The 21,356-nt window shown below is 44.0% G+C and overlaps 1 protein-coding gene across 9 annotated transcripts in view; it reads left to right on the top strand.

Annotated features, from left to right (window-relative positions):
• The window catches only part of TAX1BP1 (Tax1 binding protein 1), a 249,415-nt gene that overhangs the window by 19,422 nt on the left and 208,637 nt on the right, over nt 1-21,356 (top strand). For all 9 annotated transcript variants that reach the window (XM_078779689.1, XM_078779688.1, XM_078779687.1 and 6 more), the window contains exon 3: nt 17,048-17,144. In XM_078779689.1, the coding sequence (XP_078635815.1) occupies nt 17,048-17,144 (97 nt within the window). The remainder of the gene's footprint in view (nt 1-17,047; nt 17,145-21,356) is intronic.

Below are 21,356 nucleotides of genomic sequence, written 5' to 3'. Positions count from 1 at the left end.
GCCCTCAGAGATAGCTTCATCGCGGGAGATTCCAATAATTCTGAAAGCTTTGGTTTCAACAGCGTGAAGCCGAGCTAGGTGTGAGGCAGGAGCACCGGCCCATAGGGGAGTACCAGCTTGCTGGGATGAATGATCGCGGTGTGTACCCCGGCTTAGAATAGGTACACCGTATCCCTGCGCATCGTAAGAGGCGACTGAGGGTTGGCGCTAGGAAGGGCATCCGGCCATAAAAACATTGCCTCAAACAGGGAACCATGATTGTCATGGGGCCCGCAAGGCTAACCCCTGCTCTAGCAGGGAAAATGGCCTTAAAACGATCATCCATTCATTCATTCATATATCACCAAAAAAGTGAGGACCCTAGAGTATCAGCTCCTTGTTATTTTTTTGCTTTCTTCATGTTATCTTTTGGAATTGCAAGGAGAAAATTATTCACTGAGCAGCAACACGGTTCTATATGTGCCTCATTTGAAATTATCTGGTATTTTGGGGTATTTATCACATTCCCACACGAAAAAGAATTGAATCCTTGACTCATTTACCAAGCAATGATGAGTCATTGTCACCATTTACCTTGACTCATTCTTGACTCATTTACCTTATACATCGAATAATGTCTCAAAAAGTTGTGCACGGGTTATTACAAAACTTAATGGATGAGTCTGGTATGTGATGAGAACAAGCCGATTAGATATTTGTTGAGGTCCGGATGCAGGCAGGGGTATGCGCTCTAATAATGAGTGCCGTTCTAGTTACCTCCACCAACAAAGGTGGATGGAGGTTATGTTTTCACCCCTGTCTGTTTGTCTGTCTGAGAACAATATACCTCAAAATGTTGTGGATGGATTCGGACGAAATTTGGCAAAGAGGTAGTGTATGTGACAAGGACGAAATGATTATATTTTGGTGAAGATCCGGATTCGGATCTGGCTCGTATAATTTTTTAAAGTGGTTCTTCACCATTGGGTGATAGGGCCAAAAAGGGCCAAGGGCAAAAAACGTGATGGGGCCAAAAACGATATATAGCAATATATCTCAAAAAGATGTGGACGGTTTTGGACGAAACTTGGTGGAGAGGTTAGGTGTGTGACAAGGACTAATCCATTCGATTTTGGTGAAGATCTCAAATGGATTCGGATACAGAATTATTTAATTGTAAGTGATTCTTCACCATTGAGTGATCGGGCTAAAACCGATATATAGTGGGATATCTCAAAAAGTTATGGACGGATTTGGACAAAACTTGGTGGATCGATTCGGTGTGTAACAAGGACCAATCAATTCCATTTTGATGATCTGATTGTGGATTCGGATACGAGAATTTTTTTTTTTTTTTAAAGTGATTCTTCGCCATTGAGAGATTGGGCAAAAAGCGATATATAACATGATATTAAAAAAAGTTATGAACGAGTTATGACTAAACTAGGTGAATGAGTTGGTTAGGTGACGAGAACAAGCCAATTAGATTTTGTTTCAGGTCCGAATCCAGATCCGGTCCATCATTGAGATACAAAACAAACTGTTCAGCCTGGTGGAGGTATGCACTCCACCGAGTGCAATTCTAGTTACTCCCACCAAGGAGTAATGCGTGTGTGTGTGTGTGTGTGTGTGTGTGTGTGTGTGTGTGTGTGTGTGTGTGTGTGTGTGTGTGTGTGTGTGTGTGTGTGTGTGTGTGTGTGTGTGTGTGTGTGTGTGTGTGTGTGTGTGTGTGTGTTCGTTCGTATGTTCGTGTGTTTGTGAACAAGATATCTGGAAAAGTTCTGAACGGATTTGGATGAAAGTTGGTGGGATGATTGCCCCTGGGATAAGGAAGAATTGATTAGTTTTTGGTGAAGCTCAGGATATTATTCCAGATCCAGGAATTTTTTGAAGGATTTTTTACCATTGGAAGATAGGGGACCCACGGTGGGAGTATGTGCTCTACTGAGTGGTGTTTTAGTTGACTTTGTTTTTCACAAAATGCTGATTATGCACAACTATTGTGGAATTTGATGTATTGCATGAAATAGCTTTGGATTATCAATTCTAAAATGTGGTGGATTCAAAATTATAAAATTTACGTTTGATATTGTTTACTTGTGACGTAACTACATTTGAGTGACGCTAGCTCGGAAATGGGCCATTCTAGTTACGGTACTTTTTTGATATTCTGAGTATTGATGGAATGGTCTGATGTGGGTTTCTAAATTATAAGCCAGTTTAATTGGCAGTTAGAGCAGTTTATTTGAATACCTCATGAAGTGAAATTGTAGTTGCAAAGATCCTTTTATTTTCACCAGTTTTTTTTTTTTGTTTTTTTTGTATACAAGATCTAGGCTCGTGAAAGAGCTAACATCATTAATCACACAAAAAATCAAACCGACACAAACCAACACATAACACACAAAATAAGGGGAGCGGTAGACAAGATGGGGAGAGAGGGCGAAGGACACAAACGCAACATTTGAGAGCAGGGACATCGAGAGAACTGTGGGAGGGAGAGGTCTTGGGGGGAGGTGGGAGAGGGATAAAACAGATGGACACTGCAAGGACTTCCAGGAAAGAAGTTGGAATTTCGAAAAAGTGTATCTGGGGTGAATTAGCGGGGGTAGAAAAGATCAAGGTTTTGGATGGGGGAAGATAAGAGATGGTGGTGAACAGCTGTTTTAAAGACCTGGAGGGAGGAGTGGGATTGAAGGGAGTGGGGGAGTTTGTTCCAGAGGTGGGGAAAAAAGGGGAATAAAAGAGTGAAGGTGAGCAGAGAGCCTAGATTTTGGCAGTTTAACCATAAGAGGGTTGCTGGCAGATCTTGTGCGACCTGTAGGAATATTTCGGGGACAGAGCACAGAGAGCTGGGGGAGCAAGGCCGGAGAGGAGTCGGTAGAAGACAGAAAGACCACCAACCTGCCTGCCAACCTGCCACCAACCTGAGTGAGTGAAAGGCCCCGGAGTTAGCTTCATCGCAGGAGATTCCAATGATTCTGAAAGCTTTGGTTTCAACAGCGTGAAGTCGAGCTCGGTGTGAGGCTTGAGCACCGGCCCAGAGGGGGGAACAGTATTCCATTGAGCTGCGGATGAAAGCCTTTTATGTGGTGAGGAGCTCAGGTGTGCCAAGGAAGGACTTCGCACGACGGAGGATGCCCAGTCGGCGACTGGCTTTGGAGGCCAGCTTGGAAATATAGTTTTCCCAAGAAAGATCATGGCAGATGGTGAGACCCAAAAGCCTGAGCGACAGAACTTATTGGAGAGGATTGTTGAGAAAGTAGATGGGAGGGTTTTCCAGTCAGTCTTTTCGGAGAGACATAGCAAGAGTGTGAGATTTGTCAGGATTGAAAGACATGTTCCACTTGTTTGACCAGTCTGTGATTTTGTCCAGGTCGGCAGAGAGCGAGGAGGCTGCAGGCTGCCGATCTGAGGGATGAGGAATGGAGCTGCAGAGAGTGGAGTCATCAGCAAAGAGATAGAGAGGATTTTCCAGAGAGTTGGAGAGATCATTGATGAAGACCAGAAAAAGCACAGGGCCCAGAACACTACCTTTGGGAACTCCAGCCAGAACAGGAAGAGGAGATGAGAGAAATCCATTCAGGGCCACACGTTGACTATGACCAGAGAGGAAGTCCGCAAGCCAAGCGTGGAGATTTCCATGGATACCATAAGAGGAGAGTTTGGTAAGCAGAGCTGGGTGCCAGACCGTATCAAAGACGCGTGATATGTCAAGGGAGACAGCTCTGATTTCCTGTTTGGCATTTAGGACCTCCATCCATTGTTGAGACAGTAGAAGCAACATGTCCAGAGTAGAATGACCTGGTCTGAATCCAAATTTATGATCGGAGATCAAGCCATTGGAGAAGAGGAAGGATTTGATATCCGAAGCAATGATGGATTCCATGACTTTGCTGATAATTGGGAGCAGGCTGATTGGTCTGTAGTTGCAAGGATCTGTTTTTGCAGCTTTTTTGTGTAAAGTGGTAATGTTTGCTGATTTCCAAGATGCTGGCAGATGATCTTGAGCAAAAGAGAGGGTGAAAAGAACAGAGAGAGGGTGAGATGGAGCGGCAGAGCAGGATTTTAGGACCCGTGGGCTGATGCCGTCTGGTCCAGTTGCAGAATCAGAGTCGAGGTTTGACAAAAACTTCTCCACCTTGTCAGGAGAGAAGGACACCGAGTCCAGGAGCAGTTGGGTTCGACTGGGTAAGGTGGGAACATAGAGAAATGGGTTTGTGACACAATATTTTGAGGCAAACACTGAGTTGAGGCATTCGGCTTTGTCACGTGCGGTGTCAACTGTGTAGCCATTTGAGGTGAGGGAGGGGATGAAGACGAGATGGGATAAATCTGTGCATGAGAGAGAGAGCAGTTTGCTTTGGAAGAATTCCCAGGAAGAATTGATGTCAGAGGCAGTAGAGATGGTGACCAGTCCAGGTGATTGATGGCTGCTTGCAGACTGTGCCAGTCAGCCTGAGTGAAATGCCAGACTCGTCGGCGCTGAGGAGGCTCCCTGAGAATGGCCAGGGAGATGTCCACTTTAACCAGCACATGATCAGAAGAACCGATTGTAGCAGAAGAAGAGCAGCAGACATTTGCAGGGAAGTTTGTCATAACCAAGTCTAGAAGAGAAGATACTCCACTGACTGATATCCGGGTTGGGAAATTGACAGATTGTGTCAGTCCCAATGAGTCACAGAAGTCCTTTGCTGAGGTGCAATGGGCTGTGAGAGAGGAACCCACACCCAGCCAGCTGGCATGATGACAGTTGAAGTCCCCACATATGAGGAAGAGAGAGTTGGGATGAGTTGATAGAAGTTGGTCCATGCTGTCAGACAGCGACATGTAAATGGAGTCATCACTGTTTGGAGGACGGTACAGAACACATATGAACAAAAGGTGGGAGTGGAGAGGAAGCCGTAGCCAGAGGTACTCCTGGGGGTTGGGTGGAGAGAGGACAGTGCAAGGAGAGTGAGGAAGAGTTTTTGATAACGATAGCAACCCCACCACCAGGACGAGGCTCAGGTCTATCATACCGGAGGAGGGAGTAGCCAGTAAGAGATATTAAGGAATCAGAGACATCTTGAAGGAGGAAAGTTTCTGTGAAGCAGATCAAATCTGGATTGTCAGAAGCAACCTGAATGGAGAGATCAATCAGGTTTGAGGGAAGGCCCCGGATGTTTGAGGTCCATATCGTTAATGAGGAGAGAGGGTGAGCATCGGGTGCAGGAGAGGAGAGGGGAGGGGACGGGTAGGGTCATATGAAAGATGAGAGGGGGAGGTAGGAAGAGCAGTTGATAGTGTGTCAGAGAATACAGTCGAGTTACAAGAAAGGGAAGGATGAGGAGAACGAAGGGTTTGATGGTGATGGGATGAGGCACAGTGAGGAAGATATTGTAAGGAAGATACAGATACAGAAGATACAGGCACAGTGAGGAAGATAGTTTTTGTAAAAAAAAATAAAAACAGGAAGATATTGTAATCTTGTCTCTCTTATCTGTCCTGTACGTTTGTCATGCTATCTCCTAAACGGTTTTTCAAAAATTCACTAAACTTGGTTATTATCACCACATGGCAAGGAGGTGCAGGACCAGTATCACAGGGGGTGGGGCCTATAGGTGTAGCATCAAAAATGTAATTACGGCACATTTTAAAACATTTAAAATGAAACTTTGCATATGCAATCAACATTGGGAGATGCATGAAATATGTAATGAGCTTTTTTTTGGATTTGATTCTGGGTTTATGCCACAGAAGTCAAAATTGAATTTTTTAAACTCAAAATTCTATATTGGATGATTCCTGGTGGAACGTTTTGCCATCTTTTTAACTTTGCTTTAAGTGGGTAGCATGCCACCAAAGGTGGACGGAGGTGTTTTCTTTTCACCCCTGTCTCTGTCTGTCTGTCTGTCTTTGTCTGTTTGTCTGTGAGCAGGATATCTAAAAAAAATTGTGAATGGATTTGGACAACATTTGGTGGAGAGGTTTGGTGTGCGACAAGGACGAAATTATTAAATTTTGTTGAAGATCTGGATCCGGTTACTATAATGTTTTAATTGATTTGTCATCATTGAGATATAGCATGGTATTCCAGAGTAGTGGGTGAGTTATGACAAAACTTGGTGGATGCGTTGGTGAGGTGATGAGAACAAGTATTTGATTTTGGTTCAGATCCGAGTCCGGATCCGGCCTATCGGTGGGATACAAAACGTAAACTGGTTTAGTCTGGTGGAGGTATGCTCTCTACTGAGTGCTGTTCTAGATGCAGTTGTATGAGCTTTTCGGACATGTGCTGATATGCTTAATCTCCCAGCATGACCTGTTATTGTGCGGTATGTTTGTGCCACCGAATCGTGCCACAGATATTCAATGGGGAAAAGACAAAGGCGACACGGATGTGAAGAAGAGGAAGACAGAAGTAGGAAATACGAATATAATTTATTTGCTATTTCCAACCAAAAGAAACCAAGGAGAAGGAAGGATAATAAAATAATTTACAGAAGAAATCAAGGAGACACAATGAAAATTCTAGCTTACCTATGCAGTCTTACTTAGAAACCCAAGGACAAGACAAACAAAGACGGACTCACACGAATTGGGAATTTGCAGGCAGGAATGATCGGAAGGAGGAATAGCTTGGCGGGAGAGGAAGGTTCAGCGGGGATCGGTCGGGCTGGAAGCGGACAGCCGCCGTCAATGCTCGAGCTGGGATCGCCAAAACCGCCCCGGTTCCAAACTGCACGGCGAAGCTCCTCCGGTGCACCGTGCGCTCTCCAAAGCTGCTCCTTAGAACTCTGTCTTGGCACCTCTGTGCAACTCTCTCTTGGCACTTCTCACTTCGCACTTGGCACTTCGCACTTGGCACTTCGCACTTCGCACTTGTTCTTTCGCACTTCGCACTTCGCACTTGTTCTTTCGCACTTCGCACTTCTGCCGTATCTCTGACTCAACTCGGAACCCCCCCAAAGGCTTCCGCGTGCGCTTTTTATAACGCCGCGGGCGATCAAGCCGCCGGCCTCTAGAACACGCCCATCGGTGAGCTCGCCTCGGCCCTGATTGGTCGGCACGGGCCCTCTGGCTCCACCCTTGATGACGATGGGCGGGCACGCCCAGGATTCGGCGGCTCCTCCCCCTTCTTCTCCAAGCCTACCTCGTGGCTAATGGAGTCGCGGTGAAAACCGCCCAGCAGCTGCAGCGAATGCAGTTGGCAGGAAAGGCTTTGGGAATGGGAATGAAAGGGGATCTACCTTATTTCACTTGGTGCAATGGAGAATGTCAACTAGTGGAAACGGAGCCTTAACCTAATACACAGAATAAGGAAATAACTGTCAACAAGGGGGAAATCTATGATTGGTTAACGTGATTGTTTATGACCTAATTACGGGACGCACTTTGACCTTTATACACAACTGGAGGAAGGAGGGTCCACAATAAAACAATAAAAAAAACACAATCATATCCACAACAATATATTCTAATGCGCTGTACAATAAAAAGTAATATAATGATACATATAACATTTAAGGTAAATCATATAATGTTTATAAGCAGAGGCTAAAAGTTAAATTGCATTGTATACTGTATAATATATGCTATGTAAACATGAATTACCTGGTCCTCATGAGGTTGTGCAGGATCAAGCATGCTTTGACAATGAGCTTGACAGTGGAGGGGTGATGCTGCATGGTACTTAGCAGAACCTGGAATCTGTTAGCCAGGATGCCGAATGCATTTTCTACTACCCTCCTTGCTCGGCTAAGCCTGTAGTTGAAGATGCGTTGTTCATTCGTCAGACTTCGTCAGATTCGTCAGATTCGTCAGATTCGTTAGACGTCAGTAAGAATTTATATATTTTTAATGTGCTTTTTATTGTATTTTAAATTGTTTTTTAGCTTCTTTTATTGTTAATTTATGTACTATTGTATTTATTTTAAATATATTTTTAAGGAAAACAAATGTTTTCACGTCCGTAGGAGTGACGTAATGTCGCACATAATGACGTTCGCTGCCCGGTCATGAAAGAAATTATGATTCTCTTGCCAAAGTGACATGAATATCAGCCAGTAAACCTCCCAACTGAGTTTCTCAACAGTCGTCAGCCTCAAGGACTCCCAACACACAGGTTGATTCTCAAGGTGGCTGTATGGCTTCTCAAGGTGGCTGTATGGTACGGAGGCTGTATGGCTTCATCATGGTTGGTCGTAAGGCGAAGGCATCGTCACCGATAAAGAAGTAAGGCACGTCCTGGTTGTCGTTGGGAAGAGGCTCAGGGTCAGGGAAACCAAGGGTACTGTCTTCAGCGCATTCCTTCAGCTCACAGTCATTGTATATCTGCGCATCTGATGCTGATCCAGTACCGCCGACATCTGCCCAAATGAATTTGTAGTCAGCATCCACAAGCGCCATCAGAACAATGGAGTAGAATCCTTTGTAGTTGAAGTATTGGGACCCACTCTTTGGAGGACAGCGGCAGGCCACGTGCTTCCCGTCAAGTGCCCCACGTGTATGGGGAAAGTTCCATCGTTGGAAGAACTTGTCAGCTATGGCGCGCCAACCATCAGGAGTACTTGGGCAAACCAGCACCTCATCCACGTATTCGTCAATAATGGCTTGACAGACTTCTCTGACCACTAGGGACTGGGTGTTGTGAGGGACCCTCCATCCGAACTTCATCGAGGCATACTTGTTTCCAGAGGCAAGGTGACGCAAAGTCAGTGCCAGCTTCATGCCAGGCTCAAGCGGATCCCTGTAGAAGGTGTACTGCTTGGTTATCCTTGGACCCACTCTGGCTAGCAGCTCGTCGAACATCGCTGGGGGCATACGCAGGAAGTTGGTGAAGGATGCATGGTCCTCGTCACGGAGTTCCACCATGAGCTGGTCATACATGCCAAACTGCCGTCGCCTCCCGATCCATGGTCTCACCCAGTTCCTTCTCCTTCGTTCACCTCTTCTTCTCCTGGCTCTATTGGCACGCAACTGGTACAGTGTCAAATCGATGAGGTCATGTTGATGTTGGAGGACAGCTCGTAGGTATTCTCATCTCAGCCTTGCCGGATCCTCCATCTCTCGGATGACATGGACATCTGCTCACCATGGAGTCTGGAACACTGACGGGTTCCTCCTGTGAACCCCATTTGTATATACCAATTCCCCTAAACGCTGCCAATACGCCATTATACGGTAGCTGTAAGTTAGAAACACGTTCAGTAAGTTCTGTGGTCGTCCGGAAGACGTCAAATACGTCTACATACGTCAATATGCGTTGGAGATACGTTACACATAGGTTCAAAGCACGTTACTCATAGGTTAGAAATAAGTTTCGGGTACGCTAGATATTATCTCGACGTATTTCGACTTATGAGTAACTTACAAGTAACGTGTGTCGACGTGTGTCAACGATCGCCTAACGTGCCTACAACTTATGGCCAGCGTATGCGGAACGTGTGAGTCGTACGCTGGCATACGTCGACAAATTTTGTGCATGCACAAAATTTGTCGGCGAGCTCGGCGTACTACGACGTATGCCAGCATGCTTCAGCGTGCTCTTAACGTATACAAAACTTACCCATAACGTATTCGACGTGTGCCAGCGTATTCGCCAAATTTTTCATACGTCGGCATACGCTGGCTAAAACGTCAAGGTGTGACAGCGGCTTGATGAAGGTAGTTTTTGAAACGCTTGATGTTTGGTCACCTATGTAGTTAATTTATTTTCGTTTTTGTTGAATTGTGCTATTTATTACTTGCAAAATCTAAGATTTTTCAAGTATATTGGTCGGTTGCGTTTGTGGTTCTGTCTGTCTGTCTGTTTGTTTGCTTGTCTGTTTGTCACCGGCCTACAGGTCACAATTCTAAACCGATCGTCACGAAACTTCACCAAGTTGTATACGTCGTCCCAATTGAGAAGCCTATTCTTTTGGGGGTCAAAAGGTCAACATAGGCCAAAGGTCACCAACCTTGCCAAAATTCTAAAATCTTCAATTTTAATCCGATTGACTTGAAATTTGAAGAGGACTTGCATATCTGGTCACTGAATTAAACCACCAAGTATATTTGAGGTCAACATAGGCCAAAAGGTCAACATAGGCCAAAAGGTCAACATAGGCCACATTTCTAAAATCCTCAATTTACATCTGATTGACTTGAAATTTGAAGAGGACTTGCATATCTGGTCACTGAATTCAACCACCAAGTATTTTTGAGGTCAACATCGGCCAAAAGGTCAACATAGGCCATATTTCTAAAATCCTAAATTTTCATCGAATTGACTTGAAAATTGAACAGCATTTGTACATTGAGTCACTAAATAGGGAAACGAACTATTTTTGAGGTCAAAGGTCAACAAGGTCAACCTTCCAAAATTATCATTTTTCAACTGAAAAATCGTCACTTTTCTTCCTATTGATCCGAGCTTTGATCAAGATTGTCAATTTTAATCTTGATGAAATTAATCTTGATTTTAATCTTGACGTCAATGTCAATTTGCTGTATCAATGGAAATTTTTTTCTTGGGGGGTGGGGGGCGGATTTTGCAAGTATCGTGCTTCGCATGACGTCTTCTTGTTTTTTATTTTGTTCGTTCACTATCCATTTTTAAGTTTGCATTCTTGACCACTCATGCATATGCTGCAAGTTGCATCATTCCTGGATGTGCAGAGCAATCGCTGATGCATTTCTCCTGTAGTATATCAGGACAATAATTTAAACTTTGTCTTAGGAAGCTGCACACAATGGCTTACTCTTTTTAAAAGGTACTGTTTCGATCTTTAACATCCACCAGAAAATGCTGGCATATCAGACAGCCGGCTGAATGTCGTCACCAAAGGATGACACACTCATTGATATTAGGTGATCAATTCATATTTTATTTGATCTGATATGAAGGTTCTGAAATGTTATTCTTATCCGTCTTGCTCTTCATTCCAAGCCTATTATGATTTTAATCATTGTTTGTATATTAGATTTATGTTTATGCAAAAAATCCCTCCATGCATTCTCAAACATTGCTCCAATTATGGTCGTCTTAAAATTGTGTAGACTATAGCTCCAAAGCGCTCTGTGTTTAAGAGCAAGGATGAGCTGGACAGTTGCTTCTTGATGTTTGAGTGTTTGCTTCCAGTTTTGGGTGGGACAAGGCTGGGTGGGCCGCCTCGCTCAGTGCTTTGTTATCTGGAAAGGCACTGTCTGTATTCTCAGCTGTCACATTGCAGCTGTTGATTATGATAAGTTGGGAAGTTTTTGAAGCGGTACGATTAAACTGAGGAGTGTTATAGCACCAAGATCCAGGAGTGCAGAGCAATTTATAGTGAGGTTGAGAAATTGCTTGAGGAAGTGAGTTAATGTGGGTACCAGACTCAGTGGAAAATGATAGAGTGTGTACACTTCGGGCATGGGAGGTAGATGGATGGAACCCTGGCTGAGTCCCACCAAAGACTTTAAAATGGCATGTGCTGCTTCCTACCAGCTGTCCAAGACCGACAGTTATGGCCAAAAATATTGGCACCCTTGCACTTTTTTCAAATAACTCACAATTTTCTCTAAAACGAAGTTGAAATTGACAAAAGTATTTGGTCTCCTCAATTCTTTATTTCACTGTTAATATTACCGAACCTTTGTTTTTGATTCAGAACTTAATATATCCTTTTAAATCAGAAAATAAAAAGAAATGGCATTGACAAAGTTATTGACACCCGAGACTTAATATTTGGTAGCACAGACTTTGGACAAAATAACTGCAGTCAAGCTCTTCCTATAGACATTAATGAGCTCCCTACACCTCTCTACTGGCAGTTTGACCCACTCTTCTTGTGCAAACTGCTCCAGTTCTCCCAGATTTGAAGGGTACCTTCTCCCAACTGCTGTTTTCAGATCTCCCCACAGATGTTCAATGGGATTTAGATCTGGACTCATTGTTGGCCACTTCAGAACAGTCTAGTGTTTTGTCTTGAACCATTCCTGGGTGCTTTTTGAAGTGTTTGGAGTCGTTGTTCTGCTGCAAGACCCATGACCTTCGATGGAGACCCAGCTTTCTGGCACTGGGTTGATCATTGCACTCCAAAATGCTGTGATTCTCTTGATTTCATGATGCCATGCACACATTCAAGGCACCCACTGCCAGAGGCAGCACAACAACCCCAAAACATCACTGAATTTCCTCAGTGTTTGACTGTAGGGAAGGTGTTCTTTTCTTTGAAGGCTTAATTTTGTTTTCTGTAAACATAGAGATGATGTGCTTTACCAAAAAGTTCTAATTTGGTCTCATCTGTCCACTGGACATTCTCCCAGAAGGATTTTGGCTTGTTCAGGTGTGTTTTGGCAAACTCCAGTCGAGCTTTCTTATGTCTCTCTCTCTCTCTCTCTCTTTCTCTCAGTAGTGGGGTCCTCCTGTGTCTCCTACCATAGAATCCCCTTTCATTGAGTTGGCGACGGATGGTGCGAGTTGAAACTGTCTTACCTTGTGTCTGAAGATCAGCTTGAATCTGTTTGGCAGTTGATCGAGGTGCTCTCTCCACCATTCGAACAATCCTTTGCTGCAATTTTCGATCAAGTTTTCTCTTGCGGCCATGTCCAGGGAGTTTGGCTACAGTGCCATGGGCCTTAAACTTCCTGATAACATTGCGTATGGTGGACACAGGAACACAAATGTCTTGGTGATGGACTTGTAGCCTTGAAATTGTACATGCTTGGCTACAATCCTGTGTCAGACCTCCTCAGACAATTCTCTGGTTTTCTTTCTTTTCTCCATGCCCGTTGCGGTACACACAGTGACACAAAACAGCAGTATGACTCCTTTTCTCCATTCAAACTGGTTGAATGAGTGATTTTTATATTGCAGGCACCTGCAACTCACCACAGGTGAGTTCAATTCCAAAGTAAAGGAGAATCACCTGTTTGAAATCTAATCATTGCTAACAACTTCTTAAAGGTGCCAATAATATTGTGCGTGACATTTTAGGATTTCTATGTGGAATAAGCTAAGATTTATTAATTTTTTTAGCTTGTTTTGTTTTTTTCCACTGCAAACCAATGAAATACATTGGCGGATACCAAAACATTTTTTAATTTAAAATTTTTTCTGGAAGAAATTGTGCATTATTTGAAAAAAGCGCAAGGGTGCCAATATTTTTGGCCACGACTGTACGATAAGTTTGGAAACGTGTGTGACTTCTTTGTGAAGGAACAACTTTTTGGTCTGTGCCTAAAGTATTATCTCCTTATCTGTGTGGGAAGGTACTTGTGGATGGTGAGTTAGCCAGCATTGCAGATCTTTTCTTAATTTCACATAACAGACACCTGTCAATCATTGTTCAGCATGCCAATGCTATGGCACCTGGTGTGCTCTAAAGAGAAGGCTGTGCCTGTGGAAAAGTATGGCCATCGAGCTATGGACTATAAAGGACGTATTTTAGGGAAGGGTGGGCTCTGAGATCAATTGTTACTCTGTACACGAAGCAAAAAGCTGGGTTAAGCAGTTGGTTCACTTTGTCTCTGTCTGTCATCACAGAACAATGATGATGATGGTGATGATGTTGTCTGTCTGTCTGCAGACGTCGGACTGTGACTGAGGAACTACCTGATTGAAATTGAATTTTCTATTTTGAACATTGTAAAATACAAATTGGAACACGAACCTGCAGTTTAGCAGTGTTTTGCATCTGGATTTGGCAAATTGTACGAAATTCCATGCAGATCGCATGTGCACATACCAGCAAGGTAATTCTTATGCCTCTGCTTACAACGTAGCTAGAGGCATTATGGATTCGGGTTGTCCGTCCATGAGTCCATCTGTTTATGAAAAGTTTTTGTTACCGTGATTTTAGGGATCCAAGTCAAATTTGGTAAAGTATGTATAAATGATGCAAAGATGAAGTTATTCGATTATGGGATCTAAAGGTCAAAGGTCCCGTTTGGTAAAAATTCTGTAATTGCGCTAACTTATGAACCATTGATGGGATTTTGACCAAACTTGGGACACTGATTTTGGCACGATCGGATTCGGCATGACAAGACTGATTCGATTTTTACATCAAAGGTCAGAGGTTATGCCAGGTAAAAATGTGATGCTTGATAACGGCTCAAGGGGTTTAAATCAAACTTGGTACAAGTTTGTATAATTATGTAATAATGTGGGCGGAGGCATATAGGTCGACATAACGACGTCAAAAAGTGCTTTTACTCTGTCTGGCAGTGAACCAAAATTGAAAATCATTCCAAACAGGAAACTTACTGTTTTGGCCAGGCTTACTCTTGGCAAGTGATAGAAAGCTGATTGTTTCTGCTTTAAATGACCAAAGTATTTGGCAGATCCAACCTGCCAATGCCAAATTATTTAATACTTTGAAATAGACATAATCTGGGTCTGTCAAATAGAGGGAATTTTTATAAACAGATGGTTCAAATTTTCTGGTTTCCTATAAGTATCTCAGGTTCCAGTGAGTACAGTGGAGTGACAACCTGTCTTATGGAGGTATGAATTAAAACAACAGAGCAGAAGGAGGGATGACAGCCTTGCTTAAATAAATAAATACACTTTGTTATAAGAATCGCTAATGCTGTTAAATTTTTCAGATTTCATTCCATATTTCGATACTTATTTTGTCTATACGACAATATACTTATCCTCAAATCCGAATCCAGATTTAAATTGTATGCTTTAATTAGTCCGTTAGAGTATATCATGCTTCCAAGGCAAGGCACGGTTCAATAAGCCAAAACAAAATGGTGGCTTAAGAACCTAGCGATGTGAAGGAGGGTTGACCCAGATGGAGCACCACCATTTTGGTAAGGCTTATTCTGTTTCTTTGTGATGGGCACCTCCTAAATGATCTTCAAAAAGGGTGTTTAATCACACTCAAACACCCAGTTTTCATTTGTGCACTCACTTGGTGTTTGATAAGTATGCTTTGTGAAGTGTGTGGCCACTAGGTTTCATGCTTTTAGAGTTATGGAGGGGACACACACACACAGATACACAAATATAAACTAGCAAAGGTAGCTGGCGTTGCCAGGAAACGTACGTAGTGTTGCTTTGTGAGAGAAGTGGAGGCGAGGGAGCAGGTTGAGGCGAAGGGGTGAAGAGGAATATAAGGGGAATGGGAGGGGGTGAAGGGGAGGGAGGAGGAGAAGGGGAGGGAGGAGGAGAAGGGGAGGGGGGAGGAGAAGGGGAGGGGGGAGGAGAAGGGGGGGGGAGGAGGAGAAGGGGGGGGGGGAGAGGAGGAGAAGGGGAGGGAGGAGGAGAAGGGTAGGGGAATGGAAGGCAGTGTGAGCTGAGGAGAAGGGAAGGCAGCATGAGATCATTTGGTCATATTTTGTTACCCCCTTCCCACTCCTCCCCCCCCCCCCCCCCCATCGCCCCCCCCCTCCCCCTCTCAATAATGTTTAAGTATTTTATTCCACTTATCGACTTTGGCTTGTTTTGTTGCAAGTATGCGCTTGTTATCTTTGTGTCAAACTTATCTGATGAGTGAGTGAGAGGGCTGCATCTTTGGTGGGCCATTGAAGAATGTTGGTTCTTTTTCCAGCTTGTATATTGTGGTGACATTTCTGTTCATCATGTTCTTGCTTGAAAAGGAGCTCTTTGTAAAAGCTATTTGTAGCCATAAGCCCCTCTAATATGCTTAACAAGGCTAAACCTTCCACAGGTTGCTTCAGACAAATGCTCAGCCATTCTGATCCAACAGTTCAGCAACATTTTTGTTGTGAGAAGAGTTATTTATCGGTGGTGCCCTCCACAATTCCACCATATTTGGGCATCCATTGCTTAAACATGGGGGACCATATTGCTCAGGGCCCTGACAGCAAGTGCTGATTTTGGCCTAGGGGTTCACATTCATTCATTCATCCATTCATCCAGTGAAGAGGTGCTGTTCAATATAGAGCTACAGGATACATGTTGTCAATTTAACTCTTGGGATGAGTTTACTCCATGCTAATGAAGGACTGTGAGTGAGAAACACATCTGTGGTTTGATTCCCTTCCCAAGGGGTGGACCAGCATTCACAAAAAGGGTTTTGAAAGGTTACCTGACTAGTTCTGCAGGTAGCAGTGCAGCAGCTGACACTGCTTATAGGAGCTTATAGCAGTGGGCGGTTCTGTTTCTTCCACAGACTAAAGCTAGAAGTTCTAATTTTTCTCTCTAATTTCTTATTTCCTGGCGGGTACAATGTGTAATCAATGCCGAACGAGGGTGGATGCATGGCAGGCACCCCGTATTGGTCAGTATTCTTGCATACTGCTTGGTGGTCAAAGGGTTAGGAATGACCGGGATGGTGGTGGAGAACTGAGCAACTCCTCGTCCATAAAATATCCCATATGGTCAGCGCCTCAACCTCTCTAATCTAACTCCTACCGCATGGCTTCTCGTGCCAACCCCTGTTTTTAAATAAATGCGGAGGTGTGAAAGGTGGGAGTCTGGCACCTTAAAGCCAGGCTTGCTCCGGGTAGGTGGAACTCATCAGCCTTGGCTGGCAGTCTGCCTAGGAGAAGGAAAACTCTGATCTCAAACCCGGGTGGGTTGAGCTCGTTATCCTTGGTTGGCAGTCTAACAAAAATGGGGGTAGAGGCACTGTTGTCTCGAAGCAGACCAGTTAACCCCTCCCAGCCCTTTTTGTTCTGTGAAGAGACACCTTTTTTACGTTTGTCTTGTTTCAATCCAAGGGGCTGGTTGTTCTGCTTTTGTTTTCTTTGTGTAGCCCCACCTCGAATGGCCTTCCGGCTTTGTGGCGGGCAATATCTCATAAAAAATATTTTAAAAATGCGCCAATCTCTTACATGGGTTCATTGTCACCATTCCAAGTGAAGAGGTGCTATTTGATATATGTATATTCAATAAAAAAGAAAAACTTTCTTTTTGATAACCCCCTTTCTTTCCAAAAAAAGTGCTCACCATCCAACCTACTTCTTTGCTCCGAGATCATAAGCACACATACACCCGTATACATGTACACATACATGTACACATACATGTACACCATGAATCAGGATTCACACTCAATTCTGCCTGTGCTTTGGGGAATTTTAAGATTGGTATGTGTGATTTATCACCATAGCTACCGGTGCCTTTCTCGCCCTTACCTTTATGCAGGTTGGATGGAGTTCCCCTCGAGATTATTATACATTCTTGTGGGCCTCAACATCTGGACCTTCTGAAGAAACTGTCATGCGGCAGCTCGTTTTCCAAGGTATTACTTATTTTGTTTGTTATATGGTAGTTTTAATGAAATTCATTTGCATAGTTGGTGTGCATCAGTGTTATGTTTGTGCTTGTTAATGTCATAGTAACTACACTTTACAAACTACAGCTATGGTAGAATTAAAAGTTGACAATAAGCCACTTGTTTATACATACCTTAAGTTCTTGTGTTGTTATGAATTCTCTCATACTTTGCATGTAGCATTCATGATTTTTCAACTATTTTTTACCATTAATTATTTTTTACCCTTTATTTTTTCATAAATTTTCCAGCCTCGTAACTGGAACCTCATAAATAATAATGTAAGTGAGTGCGGACTCAAACTCTAACCTCTCGTCCTGTGCCGGTGCGTCTTCAAGCCACGCGACCTGGCCATTGATGACCAGATGTCATGGGCCACTAAATGACGGCAACACCCGTCAGCCAAGTCTGAAGTCCTGAAGATGGTCACGGACCTGCTATGCCTTGTTACCTTCTCGTGGGGCTCAAAAGTTCAACAGAGCGTCACGTGCAGTGCAGCAGGCCGTATCTAATTGTGAACCAAGTGGTCTATGGCCTGTATACTCTTTAATAGAGTGGCACAGTGACTAGTGCACAGTCCTCAATCTTAAGGACACTGCAATCAGAAGGATTTGTGCACAAAATAACCAGGACACCAGTGAATTCGAACAGGAAGTATTGCCATCACAAGAACACAACCACCAACTGGAATGGTACTCTGTAGAGTGCATGCCTCCGCCAGGCTTAATGGTAAACATTTTGTATCCCACTGATCGGCCGGATCTGCATTCAGACCTCAATCAAAATCAATTTGGGTTGTTCTTGTCACCTTCCCAACTCATCCAGCAAGTTTTGTCAAAAGCCGTCCACAACCTTTGAAAATACCGTGCTATATATTGATTTGCCCCCATCGCTCAATGGTCTTCTCAACGTTTTGAGATTGAATGCTATACATTGTTTTTGATCCTCTCTCCAAATGGTGAAGAATCACTTTTTCAAATTCTAGTATCTGGATCTTTCCCAAAATCTAATCAATTTGTCCTTGTCACACAAACAACCTGTCCATCAAATGTCACCCGAATCCCTTAAGTTTTTGAGATATCCTGTTCACAGAGAAACAGACAGGCAGTGGTGAAAACATAACCTCCGTCCACCTTCAGTGGCAGAGATAATAAAAATCTCATTTTAACTCCTAATAGTACGTGCTCTTGAACAAATCAAGTGAACAAATGGGATAGTCTTAACTAGCTATCTTACAAGACCCTCAGACATTCCACGATTGTGAGGCAAGACAGGACAGAAGAGCCTCTCCTACTTGTGGCAAGCCTCTGATGAGCCCTGTTGGCTTTTCCAAGTACTAGGACGTGCCCGTACGTGGGTGCCCGTTCTTTGCCAAAAAAAAAAAAAAATGTCTTCGCCCATGCATGCATGGGCGTGCCCATGGGCCCATGGGCGTGCCCGTAAGTGCGTGATGTGACCGTACAATGAATGTATCGTCCCGACGCCGCAGCTCGGATGGCGCTGCAGTTAATCGGCCCTGTATCGGCAGAGTTATTATAAACGTGTACTACAATCGATCGTACCTTACAGCGTCTGCTCGCCACGTTCAGCATCAGTACGTCGTCACTATGACTATCCGTAAGTCCGGAAGTGACGTCCTCATTTGACTGTCCGGAAGGTCGCATATCGCAGTTACGATGAATCGCAAATTAGTTTTAATTAGTTTTAAAACATAGTTTAACGCCAACATAGCGCCAACATAGTTTGCCAACGTGAAATAAATGAATACGCTCTCAAATGTGCCGTCCGAGGCAGAGTCTGTTCGCCACGTTCGGCACACGTGATAGCTCGCTGCTCTCTGATTGGTTGAATCGTTTTTTGGACATAGCTCGGTAACTACTTGTCCGATTAATATGAAACCTTGAAAAGGCACATCCTCAGGTCCCCAGCAATATACCTGGCAAGTTTCAAGTATATCGGACCCGTGGTTGTCGAGAAACAGCGGTCACAGACACACATACACACACACATACACACACACATACACACACACATACACACAGAGATTACTGGAATTATAGATAGATGAACAGGGCTGGAGATCGTCCAGTAGCGCAACAGATTTCAGTTCGGCTGAGGGGCATCGGCAATGCAGCTATTCTCGCTCTTTTATGAATCCTACCACCAGGACTCTACAGATCTGCACCCCCCAGAACCGACTGCTCCAAAGAGGACTGGCCAGGAAGTGAAAAAACCTCTACAACCTGACGAGACCACCAGAACAAGCCGACAGAACCAAGAATGACTGTGCACCACCTTTTATGATCCTTGCGCTAGGATGTGGAGCTTCCCCCCACCCTTTAGGTCCGCCTTCAGGACTTCTTGATCCGATGGAGGTGCAGAAAAACTCCAGGCTGCTCCTACAGTGCATTCTGATCCACCAGAAGTGTATTCGGGAGATTATAGGTGGAGCCTCCCTTCAAGGCCTGCCTACGGGGCTTCTTGTTCCGATGGAGGCGGAGCGAGCTTCCTAGCCCCTCTAACAGTGTGTTATGATGACGGACTTCCCAAGTGTTCCTTCAGATAAACGCTCAACTATTCTGATCCAAAGGTTTAACAGCATTTTTGGCTGTGAGAAGAGCTATTTATAGGTGGTGCCCACCACAATTCCACCCTATTTACACATCCGTTGCCTAAATTTGGTGGAACCTATTGGTCAGGATCCTTACAGCAAGTGCTGAGTGTGGCACAGGGGTTAACGGTCACCACTGCAGTGAAGAGGTGCTGTAAGTGCATTGCAGTGAACATATCAGGCTAAAGGATATAGCTTGTCAATTTGTAGCCGAGCGACATTCAACGTTCTGGAGGCCTCTTCAGAAAGAACATAAATGAAAGATATGGGGAAATAAATATGCAACAAAGCCAAGTGTATGGTGGGTGCAGAAACAGACATGACTCTTCTCGATTCTCAATCTCAAATTATTTTGTAAAAATTTCTCAAAAAATCTTTCACAAAATATGTGACTTTATGGGGTATTATGTGTAGATCAGTGACAAAAAAATCTCAATTTAATCCATTTTAAATTCACATTGTAACAACAAAATGTGAAAAAAGTCGAGCGGTGTGAATACTCTCTGAAGGCACTGTAAGGGGTCTAAAGGGTGTGTTCCATTACTAGTTACACAAGTTAGGGTCTCAGAATCTCCTGTGATGAAGCCGAGTATATGGGTCTATCACTTCACCATCACAGACAGGTTGGTGGTCTCTCTGTCTTCTATCGCCTCCTTTCTAGTCTTACACCCTCTGCTCTTTCCGTGCTTTGTCCTCCCACCTCCCACCTCCCACCTCCCACCTCCTTCCCCTCCCCTAGGTTTCTGCAGGGCTCACACGGTCTGCCATCAAACCCTCTTCTGGTGAAACTACCTAAATCCATGATCCCTGCCTCAACTCCACTCATTTGTTCCTCTTTTCTCTCACTTCTGGAATCAACTTCCCCAGTCTGTTCAGTCCCATCCTCCTCTCCAGCGCTTCAAGACAGCTGTTCATCACTATCCCAGGTCATCTCCCATTCATACTCATGATCTCTTCTATTCCAAATTCCCCTTTTCCAGGTTATTGTGATTCCTCCCCTCTCTCTCCCCTCTTCATTTATCAGTTTAGTGGTTGCTTTGTTCGTCTTCTGTTTCATCCCCGCTTTCCCCTTCCTCTTCCTGCTGTGTGCAGCTTGTTCATCACATGTCATGCTCCCTCTCCCCTTGATCTCATTCTCATTTCTACTCTGCTGTTGATGTTTTCTCCTTTTCCATTTTATTCTATTCCATTCTGCTTGAGCTCTTCCACAAGTTTCGACCACGTATACAAAAACGAGAAGATATCTGATATAGTGGCATGACTGTGCCCTATCTATCTTTCATAAAGCTCATCTGAGTATCGTTCAGTGCATGTTTGCTGGAAATCAGCCAACAATTGTTATAAACGAAAATAAATGGACAAACTTGGGTCTTTCGAGTCACGTGACTTTAGTGTCGATTTCATTGGCCAACTTTTATGCTGTCCCAGGCAATGTTACTCAGAGCACTTTCATTCCTTATTGACACCAAAGAGTCTCAGGAATATTATAAATGACACACTGTGGCGGACACAAGCAAGAGGACACGAATTCAACGCACCAGCAGGTGGCGCGAACGTCTAGGCGGGGA

This window comes from Myxine glutinosa, chromosome 6 (genome assembly GCF_964187855.1).
Source record: "Myxine glutinosa chromosome 6, kmMyxGlut1.1, whole genome shotgun sequence".
Taxonomy (NCBI): Eukaryota; Metazoa; Chordata; class Myxini; order Myxiniformes; family Myxinidae; genus Myxine; species Myxine glutinosa.
The sequence above is the reverse complement of the archived record's forward strand: the minus strand, read 5'-3'. Positions and strand labels throughout refer to the sequence as shown.